Here is a 19,418-nt window from a genome sequence, read left to right as displayed (position 1 = left end):
ATAGGGCCACAGAGAGAGAAGCCTTATCTCCTTCTTCACAGCCTCTTGTCGCCGGAGCTCCGGTGTTAGCTTCTGTGTGAAAGAGAGAGAGAGAGAGAGAGAGAGAGCAATGGAAGCGGCAGGTTCAATGTCTGTGTATCGCAGCAAAGGTTTTCCGAGTGTCTTATCAAGATCTTCAAAATTACAAGCTCGCTGCTTTCATTTTCTTTCTGTCTCAGCTCCTCTACTGCGAAAATTCAAAACTCAACAAGCAATCCCTAGAAAGTCTTCGAATGGGTTTCTTCTTTTCGTTCGAAATTGTGGCCCCATCACAGCCAAACCCTCTTCGGAAATTCGGAAGAAAAGCGTGGATTCGAAGCCCGACGAGAAGCTTCGCGCTCTCCGGGAGATTTTCTCCAGACCCGGAATCGGCATCGATGCTTATATCATCCCTTCTCAGGATGCCCATCAGGTTAGCTTTCTGGTCTACGCTTACTGCTACCAATTTGTGGAGGTCCAAAGTTGAATATGTGTTGCGTTTTTGTTTACATCTTGGTATTTTCTTCATTTCTAAACCGTTCAGAGGTCTTCTAGTGATCCGTATTAACGTCTGAGAAGGAACATGAGGTCTCATGTCGCTCTCTTAAAATTTAAAGTTTACATGAATACTGACATGAAGCTCGTGTTTGACAAAATATTTTCTATATATCCATCTGTAATTGTATTGGACTTGCGCATTTCCAGAGTGAGTTCATCGCAGAATGCTTTATGAGAAGGGCATATATATCGGGGTTCACTGGGAGCGCCGGCACTGCAATTGTCACAAAGGATAAAGCCGCTCTTTGGACTGACGGACGTTATTTTCTTCAGGTTAGAAAGGAATTATAGATTTAGTTCCCTTAGCAAGCTTGGTGTTATTATTTAGAGTTGTCTTCGTTTCATCTTCTAGCTTGCTTTGGTTTCTTTGATACTTGCTGTCCCTTGGATGATCAGGCAGAGAAGCAGTTAAGTCCTAATTGGATTCTCATGCGTGCTGGCAATTTTGGAGTGCCTACTAGTGGTGAATGGCTCAATGATGTTCTGGCTCCTGGTTGCAGAGTTGGCATTGATCCTGTGAGTTATATAACCACTTTTTTTGTTTTTTGGTTTAAGATTTTTGTAACCACCTTTTGTGGAATTACTTCTAAGTTATAATTTTTTTGCTTATTTAGGTCCATAAATACTTCTTTTTTTTTTGTTTTTTTTTAAGATCTCTATATGACTCTTCACACTTGTGCAGTTTCTGATGCAATCTTCTAATTTTGCGAAGGATGCAGTTTCTTTTTTCTTCTGATGCAGCAGAGGAATTGAAGGAGCTGATTTCAAAAAAAAATCATGAGTTGGTTTACATTTATGATTTTAATCTTGTGGATGAAATATGGAAGGAATCGAGACCGAAACCCCCAAAGAAACCTGTTAGAGTGCATGATATCCACTATGCTGGCTTGGATGTCCCATCAAAACTGTCTACTTTAAGATCAGAGCTCATTGAAGCTGGTTCTTCAGCAATTGTTATTTCTATGCTCGATGAAGTTGCTTGGTTATTGAATTTGGTAATCTTTCTGATTAACCTCCTGGAACATGCTCTGCCTTCTGTTACTTATAATCAGGCATAGATACTTTCAAATAACAAACACCATGATTCTTTTAAATACTCAGTTGCATAAGTTTCGGCTAGGGGCAGTTGACTGCCTTAAAATTATTATTGTAGTGTCTGATGTCTTCTAATATATCTGACACAACTTGCACACCAGATATCATAAGATTTAGTGACAAAAAAGGAACTTCATTCCTTCTTACACATCACACATTGGTGTCTTATTATGTACCTTTCTATTTTAACTTGTTCATGTATTTATTTATTTTTTTTTTTTTGTAGAGGGGAAATGATGTTCCACATTCACCTGTGATGTATGCATACTTAATTGTGGAAATTGATAGCGCCAAGTTGTTTATTGATAGTTCTAAAGTCAACCCAGAAGTGATGGCTCACTTGCAGAATTCAGGAGTAGAACTGAGACCATATGAATCCATTCTTTCTGGAATAGAAAGGTAATTTTGGGATGTAAAAGATATGAAAGCATACTTTCTATCTACTTCAACGTTTAGTTTGTGAGTAAATCAAGTAATCAATAGACTTAGGGAAGAGGTGGAGTATAGCCAAAGTCAGCTTCCTCTCCCTATATTTTATAACAAAATGTAGGGCAGGAAACCACCACTACATTACATGCATGTAACAGTATTAGATAAACTTAAAGGAATAATCATAGGCTTTAGGTTTATAATACCAACCAGTGATAGTATGAGTGTCAAACTCATCAAGGATTAAATTGACAACTTGGTTTGCAATCTCTTGTCTTGATTGTCTTTGAAGCTTTTACTAAGTTCCTAAATAAGTTTTTGTCATCTGTTTACCAATTGGAGGATGTAGTTCTCAATCAACCATCATGTGGTCAAGGAGAACTTCACGAGTGGAAAATTTTAGACCTTTTTTCCCCTCGTATTTTGAACTTTTTATTTTAATCAAACCAGTTAAATGTTGGTCATATTTCTTGGCAAAAGATATTTAACCTATTGATGCGGATTCATCACCAAACTCGGCTTGTTTGCCTAGGAATAAGTTTAGGGTTGGGTTATGTATGTGTTGGGCCTTTGATCCTATGGGTTATCATTGTAATGGGCCGTGTTAATGGACCTATAATATGGGTATAAGCTAGGCTTATGAAATTAGTTAGTTAGGTGTCTTTCTTTATTTTAGTTGTCATTAAGTGTTTTAATTAGGTTGGATTATGGTTCTATAAGCCCAGTCCTGTTTTGAGTCTGTTTTCTTTATTGTTTTACTTTCCTAGTCAATTTAGGTTTCCTAACTAGTTAAAATTGGTTAGGGCCGTTAGGCCTTTCCTTTTTAGTGTTTGAGTCTATTTTTGAGTATTCTATATAAGGTTGCAAGGGAGGCAAGCATTGTACACAAATTTGATAAATAAAGTTGTTGTTTTGCTGCTCTTATTCTCTATTGAAGATCCCTTGTGTTCGATCAAGGAACCCCTTGTGTGTGATCGAGGTAGGTTGGTGTTTGATCCAACCGAACCACCTTGCGGTGTGAAGCCTGGGTGTTATTTTCTGCTGGTCTTATTATTCCACCATCTTCTTCATCCATTAACAAGTATGTATTTCTTCTATTTTGCTACAACTAGAACCTTTGGTTGTAGAAGATCATCTGCTAGATGTTCTTTTGAGATTAAGCAATTCAGCCGTTGGATCGTCGTAAGATTTTAACGACATGTTCATGAACCCTAATGGTAAAGACTTAGTTCTGACCGTTGGATCTTGAGATATTGGTGATCTTCCCGTAATACCCTTTTCTCCTTTTATCCACTGTTTCTCTCTGGAATCGATTCTAGTTTTCAGTTTTTTGTTTTAATCTTAATACCTGAGATCATTACAGATTTGATTGTTTGATGTTAACCTAAATTTCTGACCTGTTTTGACCTGAGGAAATTACCATTTTACCTGTGTCGGCTACTGTGGGTTTTCTCCATTGAAATACTGATTTCTGGTTTATGTTTATGCATTGTTTTACCTCTAATTTCAGTATCTATTGATTCATCTAAATCCTGTTCCGATTTGCTGAGTAATTACCTATTTACCCTTCTCCTAGATCTACTAGGATTACCTCTTTAAATCTGAATTATTCTTTGGTTAAAAGATTCTGTTTGGCTTCGGTTTTGATCATTCAAATTCAATACTACATTAAGTGGTATTAGAGCCATGGCAGAGAATAGTTCAAGAACTCCAGACCCAACTAATCCTATGAATAGGGTATTGGAGATGTTACAACAATTATGTGATCAGTAACATCAGTTTACAGCAGTAGAGAACCAAAACTTCTACACCCATGCAAGACAGTTATGCACCTCCTGAAGGTGAGGCAAGACTTCCGACAGAGTCTACAACATATGACCGTACTCAAAGGTTCATGGATAGAGGTCCACAGAGGGTTTACAGATCCCATGCAACTTTTGAAAATCATGGAGTTGGTTCAACTGATAATAATATCATTAGAGTTCAAAGAGGGAGTACATTGGAAAACAACACCTACTACAGGAGAACTGATATTACTACGGAGGATGAAGCCCAAAGTTCCCTACTTTGCTGGACAGACAGATCCATATCTATTCCTTGATTGATTTGATTCTCTATAGGAATATTTTGACTGGTGTGAAATGACTGAGGCAAGGAAGCTTTAATTTCTTTACTTGCGATTGACTGGTCGTGCTAGGGAATTGACATTCCATGAATAGAGGCTCAGAGTTAGAAGACGTGAACATGGGACTTGGAAAGAGATGAAGAACAAGTTGAAGAACAAGTACATACCAGAGCATATCCAAAGGGAACTCTCCCTTCGGCAAGGTTACTACCAAAAGGCCTTCAGAACTGAAGACAACTTGAAGCATCCATCAATGGAATTTAGTTCGCAAATTGAGGATTGTTGGAAGTCAAGCACCAATAATGTTAGAGCACAGATTGAGCTCAACTTTCCACCATCAAAGTATTCAAAGAAAAGGAGCCTGAAGTTGAAGATAAAGCTGAAGTGATCACAGTGAACTGTGATGATAAAGAAGAAACCATGCTTGAAGCTTCAAAGACGGAAGGTCAACATGTAGAAGATTCTACTGAAGAGGTCTGTATTGAAGAGATCGAAGTAGACAAAGCTGAAACAGTGGAAGATGAGGTAGTAGTCGAGAACACTCCACAAGAAGTCATCGACATTCATGATGTTGTTCTTGAAGAGGTAGAGCTTGTGCCTCTAGTCTTTGATGAGAAGGTTACCAAAGTTGAGGATTGCATTACAAAGGTTGTTCAAAACATTGTTAAAGCAGTAGTACTAGACGAGGTTGTAATTAAGGAAGACATTGTGTATACTCCACATGAAGTTGTCACCATCCCTAATGCTATTCCTACCGTTGGAGATTTTTTTGAGTTTGTGGTTCCACCCACTTCTTTGAAGAAAAAGCTCCATGCCTTGAAGACTACATTCCTTACATCCACAGGCAACCAGAATTTTGTTTGGGAATGGTCAAAGTTGCAACTCACATGTTTCCCCCTCGTCATTACAAAACTCAAGGTCGTATTTTCAAGCTGGGAAGAGTTGATGCAGATTCATCACCAAACTGGGCTTGTTTCCTAGGAATAAGTCTAGGGTTGGGTTATGTATGTGTTGGGCCTTTGTTCCCATGGGTTTTCATGGTAATGGTTACATTAATGGGTCTATAATATGGAGTATAGGCTAGACATACGTGATTAATTAATTAATTGTCTTTATTTCTTTATTTTAGTTGTCATTAAGTGTTTTAGTTAGGCTAGATTAGGATTCTATAAGTCCAGCTCTGTTTTGAGTTCGTTTCCTTTATTATTTCACTTTCCTAGTCAGTTTAGGTTACCTAACTAGTTATGAATTGGGTAAGGTCTTTCTTTTTTTGTGTTTGAGTCTATTTTTGAGTTTTCTATATAAAGTTGTAAGGGGGGCAAACATTGTACACGAATTTGATAAATAAAGTTGCTGTTTTGCTGCTCTTCTTCTCTATTTAAGATCCCTTGTGTTTGTTTTTTTTTAATCAAGGAACCCCTTGTGTGCGATCCAGGTAGGTTGGCGTTTGATCCAATCGAACCACCTTGCAGTGTGAAGCCCGGGTCTTATTTTTTGTTGTTTTTATTATTCCATCATCTTATTGATCCATTAACAATAAGTATTTCTTCTATTGTCTTGTAACTAGAACTGTTGGTTCTAGAAGATCATATGCTACATGTTTTTTGACATTAAGCAATTCAGCCATTAGATTGTCGGAAGATTTTAACCGCATGTTCATGAACCCTAATGGTAAACTCGATTTGAGTTTGACTTAGTCGTGACCGTTGGATCTTGAGATATTTGGGATCTTCCCAGAATACCCTTTTCTCTAGGCCTGTAAACAGATTGGATTCGGCTCGGATACGGATCGGATGTAATCAGATTCGGATATTTCCTGGTCGAATACGGATACCTCTAAACGGATTCGGATGCAGATCGAATTTGGATTTTCGACCATCCGTTTACACCTCTGCCTTGTGTAACCCAAACCTTCCTCCCCCAAGTGGATACAATTCACTCTCAATCCATAGTTTTAGATCATGATTCTCTTCTCCTCATATTCTAGAACCTGTTTAATCTTCAAAAACCCTCAAGATCATTATTTACTTAATTTTTTATAATTGAGTATTTGGATTCGGATTTTTATCGGAGTATTCGGATTTTTTTCCGGATATCTCTAATCGAATACGGATGCCCCTAAATGGATTCGGATGTGGATCGAATTTGGATTCTCGGTTATCCATTTACAGCCCTACTTTTCTCCTTGTGTCCACTGTTTCTCTCTGGAATTGATTCTAATTCTCTGTTTTAAACTTAATAACTGAGATCATATCAGATTTGATTGTTTGATGTTAACCTAAATTTCTGACTCTGTTTTGACCTGAAGAAATTACCAGTATACCCCTGTCGGTTACTGTGGGTTTTCTCCAATGAAATACTGATTTCTGGTTTATGTTTATGGGTTGTTTTACCTCTGATTTCAGTTTCTATTGATTCTTCGAAGTCCTGTTCCTATTTGTTGAGTAATTACCTATCTACCCATTTTCCTAGATCTCCTAGGATTACCCCTTTAAATCTGTATTATTCTTTGGTTAAAAGATCTTGTTTGCCTACTGCTATGATCATTCAAATTCTGTACTACATTACCCATAGGAGGATGGAGGCTATCATGGCATCTTTTCATGTTTGGGAAAATGTAGAACCTTTTTCTCATTCTTACTGTTACTGTTTGAGGATTCAGACAAAGTTGTGTGTACGTTTCTTTTGGACAAACCACATGGTCTTATTGGTATATGGTTTTGGGCAAAGAAAATAATCCTTATTCTTATGATTAAGAGTATTGTCTCAGGTCCACTTCGAGTCATGTTAGTGCAGATCAATTGCTTTAATAAGGTGTAATCTGCAATTTCTTATTTTGGAATCTGTTGGATAAAAAAAAGGATGAAGAAATATATGACATAGAATAAGTACATGACTGCAGCCTCCCACACCCCCCCCCCCCAAAAAAAATAAAAAAAAAATAAATAAATATATATATATATATATATAGACATGTCTTCTGAAGCATAGCTGTCTTTGCAGTTTGGGAGCCAAAGAGGTACAACTCTGGTTGGATACATCAAGCGTAAATGCTGCCATTTTTAACACCTACAGGTCTGCTGTTGATAAGTACCCTGGGAGGATTCGTAATAAAAGCATAAATAAGACCAGGGCCATCGAATGTTCTCCTTGTCCTTCTGAGGAACCCCATGGAGTTTACAAGATTTCCCCTATCAGTCTTGCAAAAGCAATAAAGAATCATGCTGAACTGGAAGGGATGCGGAATTCACATTTAAGGTGATGTTTCCTTTTACTAGAACCTGATCTTTTGGGAACAAAATTAGCTAGTTACTTCTGACTAATGATGTTGACACATTATGCAACTCTAGAAAATGATCTTGCTGGTATCCTAGGTGATTGTATAGTACGCAAGCTCAATGCTTTTCATTTTTAACCCCAAACCCTCCATCAATCTTCACAATATACATCTTGGTGGATAGATAGGTCTAGGGTTGGATTAGCCACATGTCAAATTTGAGGACCTAATTCAATTATATACTCAGCTGTGTAATGGCATGCAACCTTCTATTTTCCTGTCCATTTATGCCCATGCACCCTCTTGTAGTCCCTAGATTTTCAGAGGTTTTATTTTTCAACTTGGTGAGGAGATCTTGAAGTCTACCCCTCCACAATATTGGGACCCACCCATCTGGCACGTGGCAGGAACTTGGACCATCCTTTGCTCCATATATATAGCCTTCTTGATAATATGTGATTTTCAGGAACAGCCTTTTTGAGAAAGTTGTCATGAGCAACATTGCCTCACTTGTCCAAAGCATTGATAGGGGACAGAGGCAGTGACAGACGTGTAAAGTGTATCCAAGGATATAGCATTTTTAATGGGTAATTTCTAGGAGTTATTGTTAAATAGTAACCTTGCTTCTGACTTTAACTAGTCTCAATTTCCTTGCAGGGATGCTGCTGCTCTAGCACAGTTTTGGGCTTGGTTAGAAGAGGAAATCCATAAAAATGTGGTACTAACAGAAGTAGAAGTTGCGGACAGGCTTTTCCAATTCCGTGCGAACCAGGCTGGTTTTATGGATACAAGCTTTGATACTATTAGTGGTACATTACATGCAGATTTAATTATTATTTCTTCCCTAGTATAGAATTGATTTTGATTCTGAAAATCCATGCAAATATTAATCCATTGAAAACATTGTGATATCTTCTGAGTTTTTTGGGCTTTTAATATAGTAAAAAAAGGGACCCATCTCTAATAGAGTTGGGCTTTTAACTTTTCCCCCTCCTAAAATATGATGACTTCCTTGTGAAATTTCATGTTTTTATTTTGACAAAATCTTCCTAACATCTTAAAGTAGAGAAAAGATCTATTTCCGTCGGAGTTCAAGGGTGACTTTTCTAACCATTGGTGTTAGATTGTATTATTATATGTATTACTGCAAAAACTTGGCTATTTTTTTGTTCATCATTGAAAAAAGGGTAAATTACACGTCAACCCCTGGTTTTTAAACAAAACTCAAATCACCCCCTGGTTTTTGAAAATACTCAAATCACCCCTGTATTAGACCCCAATATGACAAATTAGTCCCTACCATTAGTTTTATGCTGTTAAGTGATGATGTCAGCCAGTTAAATAAATTTAAATCCCTAAACTACCCTTGACCAGTGTATAGTTACTATTTTGCCCTTGAAATCTAAAAACCCCAAAACACAATTTAGGTCTTCTTCCTCTTGTCTTCTTCATCTCCCCACCGTCACCGTCGCCGTCGCCGTCGCAGCCGCTGCCGTCACGCCACCATCTTCCCCCACCCCCACCTACAACACCCCCTCCCTCTCCCTCTCTCGGGTTGTTGTCACATTGTTCCGGGGAAGTACCTGACTGTTGATCTCAACGGCCGTGCGGTAATGATTGCTGCTTGCGAGAAGCAGAAGTTCGTTTACATTTTGAATAGGGATACTGTTGCGAGACTGACCATTTCTTCACCTTTAGAAGCCCATAAGTCTCACACCATTGTGTATTCCGTTTGCGGTGTTGATTGTGGTTTTGAACTTTTGATAACCCCATTTTTGCTGCATTTGAAACCCCCAAATCCTTAAATGGGTATTGGAAAAATAAAAATTAGGCGAGATGGGCAGCTAAGTGTTTGTTTGTCAAGGGTTTGTGATATGAAAACCTCCCCATCAAGTTTCTGATGCTTTGATCTTTCATAAAGATGAAACAGATGAGGTTTAATGAAATTTTTGAGTCTCTTTATACAAGTGAGTTAACAACATAAGAAGAGAGTTGAAGAATTGCAAGCTGCTGCATAAGTGGAAACCCTAGAATGGTTATAGGTTATTTCTTTGATTCTTTTCTCTATTTGGGTTTTCTTTGTTTCTCTCCTTTCATTCTCCGCTACTGGTTCTTTCTTATTCTCCCCTCTTGAGTATGCCAGGTTATCTATTTGAGTATACTTCTTAGATTCAAGGGGGATTTAGTCTTCTGCATGTGGCAGCCCTCAAATCATCAATTCTCTCCTGATTTGTTATGCCAAAACATTCAAATTTTATTTTTGGTTCACAGAATCGATGAGACTAGTTCAGAGAGAAAGGGTCAAAAACAAAATACAAGAAAATTTTCCTCTACAGAAACAATCAATCACCATTTTACTGCTACGGATTGCTGTTTAATTCTTCTGGAGATGGCCGCTGCAAGTGCTGCCGTGAAATTGGGATCTTTGGATAAAGAAGAAACCATCTGTTCAACAAGAGAGATCGTTTTCCTTAGAATATTCCAGGAGTTTTTGCCATCTGGGAATCTGAGTTCAAGGGTGGTCGGGTGAACCAACGGTAATGGTGGGTGGCAGTGGTGGCGGTGGTGGCTGTAGCGGTGGTGGTGATTTGGGATATAATTGAAAATATCAAAGTTGGTATCCTAAATATGATTTAAAAGCTTTGGGTATCTAAAGTGCATTTTCACAAACGTTGGGTACCTCAATTGTCATTGTTTTTCTTATTTTGGTTGAGGTTAAATATGCCATTTCACTTTTTGGTTTGATTTTAGTTAACACCATTACTTTAGAGGGAACGGATGAGTATTTTCAAAAACCAGGGGGTGATTTGAGTTTCTTTGAAAACTAGGGGGTGACGTGTAATTTACCCTTAAAAAAAATGAAAAAGAAAAAAAAAAGACTCAGAATATAGTTGTTTCCTCTTTTATTCCAATTCAGTAATCAAGAATATAATGGTGTTTCAGGTTCTGGCGCAAATGGTGCTATCATACATTACAAACCAGAGCCAGAGAGTTGTAGTGTTGTGGATGCAGAGAAGCTCTTCTTATTAGACAGTGGTGCTCAATATATTGATGGTACAACTGACATAACAAGGACAGTACATTTTGGTGAACCTACCTCTCGACAAAAGGAATGCTTCACTCGTGTCTTACAGGTGTGTATCTTTGAGTTCTCAATATATGGTGTTAAAAGAGCAAAATTTATTTTGGAGTTTCAGCTTGTCAAGAGTTGGCTATTCACAGTATCATACAACAGCATTTTGTGCATGATTGGGTTAGCATACCACGAGCTATCTAGCAGAAAACATAAAATCAAGATGTGATGGGTTGACTCCATCCAAGAATCAGCCTTGTCAGATTGCATTAGCCATCCAATATTTTATATTTCTTCTTGGACAATGATGGCATGTTTCTTAGATGATCTAGAAGGACTTGATAGACAGAATTGTTATGATTTAGCAACTGAAGGACAGCAGATATGTTAGATGGGACCAATCAGATGCCAGATGGTTAGTCCATCTTGCATATATTTGCCGCTCAGATTTGTCAGTCATTTAACTTTGTCAACTCTCGTCACTCAGATTGGTTGAGAGGAAGTTAAAAGTCTGCTTTAACTGATGAGCAGCCTAAATGTTTTAGCAAGTGCCTTTCTGTTTTCCTTTTTTGGAGGGGTGGGGGAATCTTGTTTATTGGAAAATTCTTCTTGTCAGCCAAACCAATTGGGTTGTGACTTAATTCAGGTAGACCTGAATCAGCTGTGACCAAGACCTTGGATCTGGCCTGCATGTCAACTTGATGCTTTTGCGCTAAAATTGTGAATTTGTAGCAATTTTTAAAATAGAACCCATTTGTATCTGATCAATCTGGCCCAGCAGTCGGCAATACAAATGATCTGATTGTCTGGCCCAACAGTCTGACCGGGGATATTCCCCAAGGGATCGTCGACCAGTAGCAGTTTCAGTCAATGGTCCAATCTGTTGGATCCAGATCTGATCACCCATTTCAACAGTCTAATGCAGCTCAAAAGGTTTCAAAATAAACTAGAAAATGAAGAAAAGTACAAGATAACAAGGGTCAGAGAGGACCACTTAACTCTGAGGCCTTTTTTTTTTGGGTGGGGGGGGGGGGTTGGGAAATCACCGAAGTGTGCGATTCACTCACCACTGGAGGACCTCAAACTCACATTGGGGTTCATATTGACCCACCAACAACAAAACAAACAACAACAAACTCTGTCTTATCCCAACTAAATGGGGTCAGCTACATGGGTCCTTGCGAGGAAAGGAAAAAATTAAAAAAACCGTCAGCTACACAGATCCTTGCCCTCCAATCAGCTCTATTCGATGTCATGCTAGAGACAAGATGGTGCAGACCTAAAAGGTTAGCACGCCAAGATCAAAAACTGATAGAGAATAGGGTTTTGAACTGAGCTTGGTTTGATTAGGCTAGGGTTGATTAGGGTGGTTGCTGGTTCTAATGGAAGGTAAGAACGGCCATGGCTAGAGGGTTATGGATGGGGTTTTAAAGGCAGAAAAGGTTTGCAAATGGAAGAGGGTGCAAGGACTGATTAAGGGATAGGTTGAAGAACTTACTTGAAGATAGACTGCTAGAGTCTCACTAGTGTCCCACCTAGGCCACTTGATAAACTCACAAGCATGTTCTCAACAGAGAAGAAGACTAAGTCTTTGTTTGAAGAATTCTGGAATGTCAAAGCAGCTTTCCACGATTTGAATTTATAGGGGAGGAAGGAGTTCCAAAAACCCCTTAGATACATGCAAGCAATTAATGGACTGTTGGTATTCCCAACCCATTACATAGAAAACATCCCCCCATGCATCTAGGAACAATAAACAAGAACCTAGGAACTAGAAACAAAAAAACAATAAATTATCTAGAAAATTTGGAAAGACTTCTAAAAAGATGAGAAGTCTAAGAAATTCTGCAGATTAGTGGGCCCATCTTGGAAATTCCAAGAGTCCACGGTTTGGGCTGGTTGGGTCCAAAATGAGTCTTAATTCTTGCTGGGCCCAATGGGGAACTTGGGCTGGAATTTCTTCCTGGTCTGGGCCTTTAGCCGAGTATCTTTCTTGGCAAAATCATGATCTGACCTCCTTGGTGCTGGTGGATCAGTAGGATGCTCTGCATCACAAGATCTATACTATGCATGTCTTTCCTCACTATTCCTAGGGTCATTTTAGGCCTGCCTCTAGCTGTTTTAGTACCTTCAATCTGAATCAAGTCGCTCCTCTACACTAGGGCGTCTGAAGGCCTCCTTTGAACATGGCCATGTCACCTCAAACAGCTTTATCGTAGCTTATCTTGAATCGGGGCTACTCCCAAACCAGCTCTAATATGGTCATTCCTTACTTTATCCTTCCTAGTTTTGCCTCTCATCCATCTCAACATCCTCATCTCCGCTACGCTTAACTTACCTATATGGCAGTTCTTAACTGCCCATTACTCCGCGCCATACATCATAGCTGGTCTTATTACTGTCTTGTAAAATTTTCCTTTAAGCTTTAAAGGAATCCATCAATCACGTAACACTCCGGATGCACCTCTCCATTCCATCCATCCTACTTTAATCCTCTTAGAGACATCATCTTCTATATCAACTTCCTTACTAATGATTGATCCTAGATACCTAAAATTGTCACTTTGCGGAATCGCCATTTCCTCACCTTTCACCCAAGAGTACAAAACTACAAAATATCAAGCACTCTTTTACAAGCCAAAAGAGCCATTGGAGAGGTAGAAAAAAGTGGAGTCATTTACAATAATTACTCATTCTCCCCTACTTGAAAGAACTCGTCCTCAAGTTTTAAGCGGCCATCATTTTCCCAAGTGGCAAATTGATGCGGGAAGTCCTTTCTATTGTCGTCAAGGTGCCTATCCGTCCAGGCGACCTTTACTGGAAGGGCGCCTTGGTTGTCTAGGTACTTTATTGGTGTTGTCTTGGTTTTTTTTCCCCTTCCTTCAACGCCTAGGATCGCCTAGACGCCATGATATGATCCTTTCATTGTGCTTCATAAAAAACTGGAGGTTTACACCAGTCTAATGGAGCAGTAAAACGATCTTTGGCAACCTTCTCCATCGTTCAGTTTGGTTTTTGATTTTCAGATCTATATCGGAACTTGCTCACCACAAGAATCAGAATTTACTCTGATACCAAGTTGATGCAACTTAAAAAAGGAGGATTCAAAATAAACTAAAAAATAGAGAAAAGTACACGAGATGCGGAATGTGGGTTCAATAACTTTGGGTTCTCTTACAGGCCCACCAACTAACAAACAGCTCAAATTTAAGAACCAGTGGCAATCTCGTAATAAACCTAATTTTCAACGGTTCACTAGGTAAGTAAAGAGGAGAGGGTATAACCAGGATTAGTATTTATTGTTCAGAGATAGACTTGGAAGGGTTCTAAAAGGGACAAGCTAGGATTAGGGATGTAAAAAGATCGGATTCAGCTCGGATACGGATCGGATGTGATCAAATCCAGATATTCCCTGGCCAAATATGGATACCTCTAAACAGATTCGGATGGATTCGGATGCGGATCAAATTCAGATTTTCGACCATCCGTTTACATCTCTGCCTTGTGTAACCCGGACCTTCCTCCCCCTAGCAGATACAATTCACTCTCTATCCATATCTCTTAGATCATGATTCTCTTTTCCTCATATTCTAGAACCGGTTGAATCTTCAAAAACCCTCAAGATCATTATTTGCTTAATTTTTTATTATTAAGTATTCGGATTTTTTTCAGGATGGGTTTTTATCGGAGTATTCGGATTTTTTTCCGGATATCTCTAAACGAATACGGATGTCCCTAAACGGATACGTATGCAGATCGGATTCGGATTTTCGGTTATACATTTGCATCCCTAGCTAGGATAGAGGTATATAAGTAGGGGGTATTTTAGGAAACTCAGGGGAAAGAAAGAAGAGGGGAATTACTCATACGATGAGGTTGTCTTCAACTTCCAGCAACAAAACCAATGGCAGAAAAAACAGGAGCTCTACGGATGGGAGAACTTCCTCTAGAAGACACCAATCGAAGTGAGGTTTCAAGCGCATGATTCTACTCCTAAGCTCTACCAAAATCAAGTTCTAGCAGCCGCATGGCTCCGCAACTAACAGAGATTTAAATCTCGGAATATATCCCTGGCGGTACCTATAGTTTTAGATCTGAAACTTGGCTTCAATCTCAGGATGGAGGAAGGTTTAGGACCTGGGACTTGGCAAGTTGATTCGTCCAAGGGAGAGGAATCCACGACACAAATCTCAGAGCCAATTGACTAGGGTTAACGATTCATCGGAGCTTTCTTCTGAATCTGGTAATACTTGCCAGCAAAGAGAAAACACTCACCAGTATTATAATAAAGAGCAGGGAAGCAGGGGATGGGGATTTAGATTGAGGAAGATGAACTCAGGAGAGACAGAAAATAAAGAAGAAATTGAAGAAGGAGAATAGAAGAGGGAGGAAGAAGGTCACGCAACCTTGTATTTAAAGAGGGAAATAAAAACTCCAACTATCTATCGTACCACTCTAATAACAATAAAGAAAATCCAAATTCCAGTCATTCAAATCTCCCAACTTTCGTTGGTTACAGCCTTGTATTTAAAGAGGGAAATAAACACTCCTAACTAGACTCTCAAACTGAAAAATAAAACAAACTCTAAAACTAAAAATGGAATCCAAAACAAACTAGCCTATCTCCTACAAGGCTACAACTTTAACTCTAATTAAAACTAAAATAAAAAATTATTAAAAATTACAAAGAGTCTCCCCAAAAAATAGAAATTAATTGAAGAAATAATTGGAAAGGCTTATCAATGTGATAGCCCTCCACGATTTATTTATAATAGATCTGGAGAAAATTCCAGAATACAACAATTACAATAATACCCCAATTAACTAGAATAGAGAAAAACAACTAGAATAGAAAATACCCCATGGGTCGACCATATATCATGGGTCGACCCATGTTACAATAATACCCATATTCCAACATTAATAAAAATCCTAAAATATCCTACTAGACCAAAGACCCAACTTTGGATCCAGTTCATCCCCATCTGGGCTCGTTTGGGCTGATCCAGGGAAGTGTTCCTACAGCAACAGGATAACAAGGGTCGGGGAGGACCACTTAACTTTTGGTCTGGTTGGGACTTACCCGAGTGTTGGATTCATTCACCCCTAGAGGACTTCAAATTCACATTGGCATACCCAATAATACAGAAGTACAAAATATCAAGCCTTCTTCTACAAGCCAAAAGATACGTACACATATATATGGGAATGAAAAAAGAGCCATTGGGAAATAGCCATTGGAGGGAGGGAAAGAAAAGTGGAGTCATAAGCAACAAAAGCTCATGACATCATGCTGATGTCGTCAGTCTTTCAAAACACGGGTTCCTGTTTCCTGGTTCATTTACATTAGACAATCTATTTGTCATCTTATTTTTATCTCATATATATATATTATTTTTTTTTTTAATTGGCAATTTGGAGTTTGAAGTGCTCTTTTTAGAAGTAATAGTAGTGATGGTTTCTGATGACATACACAGGGTCATATAGCCCTTGATCAGGCAGTATTCCCCGAAAATACTCCTGGTTTTGTACTGGATGCATTTGCACGTTCTTTCCTCTGGAAGATTGGACTTGATTACCGTCATGGTACTCTCCTATCTGATCACACACTAATTTAGTAGCATGAAAGTTAGCATTCTGTTATTTAATTAAAATAATGTGTTCATTTATGTCTGGTTTCCATTCACTGTGTTTTAGGGACTGGCCATGGTGTAGGAGCTGGATTAAATGTACATGAAGGCCCTCAAAGTATTAGCTTTCGATTTGGAAATATGACACCTTTACAAAAAGGCATGGTTGTTAGCAATGAACCTGGATATTATGAAGACCACTCTTTCGGCATTCGGATTGAGGTAATGTTATTCTTGCTGACATGAATTTCTTCTATTTAAAAATGCATTTAGGCTGGTAATAGTTGTTTGCCTGTTAATGTATTCAATGATGGAGCTGCGGCATCAATTGGTTGTTGGGAACTGGCAGACATGGGGATCAATGTTACTTGTTGAAGTTCTCAAGAAAGTCTTACCGTTGGTTGGATAAGTTAGTCCATTGACTACTACACAAATTCTTCAATTTCCTATGTTGCGGTTTTGCAGTTGAATCTTCTATTAATTGTTTGTATAGAGCCATATCGACCCGTATCAGGTCTTATCGATTGATACATAATGATTCATTTTTTTAATTAATAAGTATCGTATCAGTACCTTAAGATACAATATGTATCGGTAAATATTGAAGAATACTTAAAACCTTGAATATATATATATATATATCATTTTTGTATAAACAGCTAAAATTGGATGGTTTTGTTAGTGTTAATCACTCTCTCTAGATTATGGTTCTTGTGTGATACATTGTTAGAGGCAATTCCGCTCATGTTTGTTCTTGTTTTGTTGGAATGGAAACAGCAAATCTGTTGCAAGTCCTCATGGCCTTTTGTATTCAATTTATTTTTTCTTCCTGCAGAATCTCCTTTTCGTGAAAGAGGTTGAGACACCAAACAATTTTGGAGGACGTGGATATCTGGGATTTGAGAAGCTCACATTTGTTCCTATTCAGGTACTCTAGTAAGCTTCAGTGCTGATAAAATTTTCAAATATGGAGAAATATCTTCAATAGGAGAGAAATTATTGATAGAGGTAATAATTCTCAAGCTAACCATTCACATGGATAAAGATCACCTTCCTGCTTCGGACCAGCATTCTGAGAATTTGCGATTTGAAACCAACACCTATGTGCTTGATTGTAGTCTTGAACTTCTAGAGGTTTGATACTCTCTTGTACTACATTCTATGTTGCGCGTACACTTCAAATTATGTGCCCCACCCATGTCTGACCCCTCATGTAAACCAAAAAGAATGCAGGAAATGGAATCTTTGCTGCACCCAAGTTGTATCCTTCAATCATGTCTGAGTAGCATAGTCTATGTTTTAGGTGGATGCTCATTTAATATGGACACTAGCAAAGGTTTCCCATATGTGGCATGAACGATAGTAAAACCACAGAATTCCACGAGGGTGAAAATTGTGGGTTGGATCTGAATTCCACCATCATGTAGGTTCCGTAATTTGATCAAAGCTTCTCTATGCAAGAGATTTTTAACAAGTATCTGGCATATGAAAAGGGAAAATTAAATTTTGGAGACCACTTTCTTGTTCTCTCTACCTGCTCTCTTTCTTAGTTAAGAAGGTTCTGGATTTGCACCCCAAAAAAAATTGATTCTGGATGTTCCTAGCAGAATTATTGAAATGTTTCTGTTTAAAATTTGCAAGAGAATCTTATTTTTTGAGATGGATGTTGAAAACATGTACCCTTAGAAACTTCATTGATCTGCCTTGTCAGTTGGCTAGTCCTAAATTGAATAAGGGAAGAGGTGTAAGCTTAACTGTAATAAGTAAGGGTCAACTGTAATGCTTCATTCTGTTCTTCTCATGTTAAGATTTGCTTCATTTATCAAATTTAGTTCAACTTGGTACTTATGTTTTTGAATATTTTTGCTTGATTTCATTGGACAGAGTAAACTTGTTAACTTAGCTTTGATGTCCATTGCGGAGGTCAATTGGCTCAATGATTATCATTCACAAGTTTGGGATAAGGTGTGTATCACAAAATATTGTTTCTTGATTAAGTTGGTGAACCACCTAGCTAAGCTTTGGTAGATGGACATATTTTCTGCTGTTTGGCAGCTTAGTTGGGTGGATCCTCTATTCATGTGGTAAATTTCAGCCCAAATGTATGTTGCTGCACTACTGCAGAATGTAGTTTCTAAAAATAGTTGAGAAGTCTAGAGATGGTTGAAAATGATATGACCGCTGATAATACATTGGCAAACATCTGATATATGTTGAAGCATGTGATTGAGGTTGGGCCCAAAGTTTGACATGAAGCCAAACTTGAGGGTTTCCTATTACTCCAACAGTTGAAATGGCCATATCACCTGCCATGTGGCTCAAATTGGGACCACTGGGCATGCTTTGGCTATCTGACTCTCCCAGAAAACCTAGAATTCATAAGAAGATTTACATCATGATGTCAGATGATGTTGCTCAAATTGTCCATAAATAATATGGAAGGCATGGGTCTGGACTGGTGCATAGAAATAATTATCCTAAAGACCTGAATTGTGTATTGGAGAGAGTTGCTTCACCTTTCAACTCTTGTTGAGAAATTAAAAGGGATGTAACACTGGGTCCTCAGGCTATGAGGCAATTTGCCGCCTTAGAAATTAAAGGAAATCTAAACCACTTCATTTTTGTCATCCTGATTAGTACTAGCCATTCTTGCATCTATTTCCTAGAGACTAATACTACCCATCTCCATTATGTTGTGTGTAATTTGTGTAGGTTTCACCTTTGCTGGACGGTTCCACTCTAAAATGGCTCTGGAACAATACACGGCCGCTTAATAAGCAGTGATACCTTGTCATCTGATAATTTCCTTGGGAAAGTGTATTTTACCGCCTCATTGTTTGTAATATAGTGTGGAAAATGTTTCTCTGCCATATTGGAAGATAAATTTCCCATCTTTTCATGTATATACTAAAATTTGACAGGAAATGCATTACAGAATTTATGGAACTATATTTGAAATCTTCATTGCTCAATGCGGGTTGGAAGTTTGCTTGTTATAGAAGGATTTGTTGACTTGGACTCAGATTTTTAATCTGTCTTTCCCTAAAATCAATTTATTAACTATTCTATTTATGGGGATGGGGTAGTTTGGCCCCAACTAGAGAACTGGTCTGTGGTATTCTACTTCCGATTTCGGAGATAATTTTAGAATTATAGTAAAGGAAACAAGATTGTGAGATTGCTTCTCCTTAAATATAAGAATGAGTTTCCCTT

General features: G+C 38.3%; 1 protein-coding gene across 1 annotated transcript; it reads left to right on the top strand.

Moving 5' to 3' along the window:
• The first annotated feature begins 22 nt into the window (after nucleotides 1–22).
• LOC122665181 (aminopeptidase P2) lies at nucleotides 23–19,177 on the top strand. The gene is made up of 13 exons (XM_043861266.1): nucleotides 23–451; nucleotides 724–849; nucleotides 973–1,092; nucleotides 1,296–1,571; nucleotides 1,898–2,070; nucleotides 7,229–7,483; nucleotides 8,160–8,311; nucleotides 10,446–10,636; nucleotides 16,053–16,161; nucleotides 16,273–16,427; nucleotides 17,041–17,133; nucleotides 18,090–18,170; nucleotides 18,918–19,177. The coding sequence occupies exons 1-13, from the start codon at nucleotides 110–112 to the stop codon at nucleotides 18,987–18,989; spliced, it is 2,145 nt and encodes a 714-aa protein (XP_043717201.1). The 5' UTR covers nucleotides 23–109; the 3' UTR covers nucleotides 18,990–19,177.
• The last annotated feature ends 241 nt before the right edge of the window (nucleotides 19,178–19,418 follow it).

This window comes from Telopea speciosissima, chromosome 1 (assembly GCF_018873765.1).
Source record: "Telopea speciosissima isolate NSW1024214 ecotype Mountain lineage chromosome 1, Tspe_v1, whole genome shotgun sequence".
Taxonomy (NCBI): Eukaryota; Viridiplantae; Streptophyta; class Magnoliopsida; order Proteales; family Proteaceae; genus Telopea; species Telopea speciosissima.
This window is presented reverse-complemented; position numbering and strand designations above follow the sequence as displayed.